Source organism: Entamoeba dispar, genomic scaffold (genome assembly GCF_000209125.1).
Source record: "Entamoeba dispar SAW760 scf_1105229457961 genomic scaffold, whole genome shotgun sequence".
Classification (NCBI taxonomy): domain Eukaryota; phylum Evosea; order Mastigamoebida; family Endamoebidae; genus Entamoeba; species Entamoeba dispar.
The window spans coordinates 1,196-2,770 of NW_001852954.1; the positions used below are offsets into that span (position 1 = coordinate 1,196).

Consider the following 1,575-nt stretch of genomic DNA (forward strand, 5'->3'; position numbering starts at 1 on the left):
AAAGAAGTAACTAATAATATGTTATTCATTAAGAATTTACCATTTAGTATTACTGAAGAAAAACTTAAAGAAATCTTTTCTAAATTTGAAGTTGTTGAGGCTACAATTGTTAAGACTCATAAAAAGAAACAAAATGTTAATCTTAGTAAAGGTTTTGGATTTGTTACTGTTAAAACTTCAGAAGAACAAAAGAAAGCAATTGCTGAAATGAATAACTTTGAAATTGAAGGAAGAAAAATTATTGTTGCTGCTGCTTATAAGAGAATTGAAAAAAAACAAGTTGCTAAGAAAACAAATGAACCAAAACAACTTTCTGAAACTAATATTTTCGTTAAGAATTTACCATTTGACTTAACTGATGAAAGTTTCAAAAAACTTTTTGAAAAGTATGAAGTTAATGAAGCTACTATTGTAAAGAGACATAGCAAAAAATTAAACACTGACAGAAGTAAAGGATATGGTTTTGTTGTCTTTAAAACTACTGAAGGACAAAAGAAAGCTATTGAAGAAATGAATAATTTTGAAATCGAAGGTAGAAAAATTACTGTTGCTCCAGCTTATCAAAGAGTTGAGAAGAAAGAAGAAACTACTACCAATTAAAAATGGTTATACTATCTCTAAATGAGTGAGTAAGTTTTTTGTTTTCAATCTTCTTGTTGTTTCATTTTTGTTATTTATTTCTATTTTTATTTATTATAAATTTTTAGTTTTTTTATTATTAATTTTATTATATTTTAATATTTTAGCAAAAAGAGAAAAATACTAACCCTAAACTATAAAAGAACTATAAGAACTTTAATCAAAAGAAATAGTAAAAAAATAATAAAAAAATAATAAAACTATAATAAAAAAAATAAAAAGATGTAAAATCAAAAAGAGAAAAAAGCAGAAGAATACAGCAGAATCAAGGAACTAGGTTTTTATTATAAACAAACTATTTGTGATGAATTATGCTAATGATTTTTTTCCTAGTGGTGTCTATGAACAAGAACCAATGAATACTATGCCTGTACAAACTATGGATCAAGACATAAAAGAACGTAAACGTAAATCTGCAATGTATACTGAAGATATTGAAGAATTAAGTCATGCAGTTTATATTTATTGGAGAGCAAAAGAAATGGTTAAAACTAAAGAATTTGATGTTGATGAAGCAAACGAAAAAGCAGAACGAATGTGGGCTGATGAAACTGAAGAAGTAAGAGAAACATTTAGGAGGGCTGCAGTTGTTCAAGATATTATGTTAGGAAATGCTATGGGAAAAAAAAGAAGACAAGGAAAAAGTGAATATGCTCAAAACAGAGCAGAATATAACCCATTTTTATTATTTTGTAGAGATCATCGTGAGAATGTTAGAGAAAAAGGTAGTAGAGGAAAAGGAATGTCTACTTTATCTTCTATGTGGAAACAACTCCCTGAAGAAGATAAAGAACGTTATCAAGAACTCGCAAAACAAAATAAAGCAAAAGATTGTATAAAAACAAATGACCAACCAGCTCAAGATCAACCTCCTTCAATTCCACAGATAATCAACAGTCTTCTTTCCAGCAATAATTGAGTTGTAATTTTCAATTA

At 27.0% G+C, this 1,575-nt stretch overlaps 3 protein-coding genes across 3 annotated transcripts in view, besides 3 other annotated features; 2 read left to right on the plus strand and 1 right to left on the minus strand.

The window, feature by feature from the left end:
- Positions 1 to 18: 18 nt before the first annotated feature.
- On the plus strand, positions 19 to 600 carry EDI_169900 (plastid-specific 30S ribosomal protein 2, chloroplast precursor, putative; the record flags this gene model as incomplete). Its single annotated transcript, XM_001734027.1, has 1 exon — positions 19 to 600. One exon carries the CDS (start codon positions 19 to 21, stop codon positions 598 to 600), a length of 582 nt encoding a protein of 193 aa, XP_001734079.1.
- A 59-nt stretch (positions 601 to 659) lies between these two features.
- Positions 660 to 692: a microsatellite.
- Positions 693 to 745: a sequence feature (AT_rich).
- Positions 746 to 801: 56 nt separating this feature from the next.
- Positions 802 to 894: a microsatellite.
- Positions 895 to 943: 49 nt separating this feature from the next.
- On the plus strand, positions 944 to 1,558 carry EDI_169910 (uncharacterized protein; the record flags this gene model as incomplete). The annotated part of the gene is made up of 1 exon (XM_001734028.1): positions 944 to 1,558. One exon carries the CDS (start codon positions 944 to 946, stop codon positions 1,556 to 1,558), a length of 615 nt encoding a protein of 204 aa, XP_001734080.1.
- A 14-nt stretch (positions 1,559 to 1,572) lies between these two features.
- Positions 1,573 to 1,575, minus strand: part of EDI_169920 (DNA-directed RNA polymerase II subunit RPB1, putative) — a gene marked incomplete at both ends in the record, with an annotated part of 4,917 nt that continues 4,914 nt past the window's right edge. Inside the window, one exon of the mRNA XM_001733185.1 lies at positions 1,573 to 1,575. This exon is cut by the window's right edge and continues 1,472 nt beyond it. Coding sequence (XP_001733237.1) covers positions 1,573 to 1,575 — 3 coding nt within the window.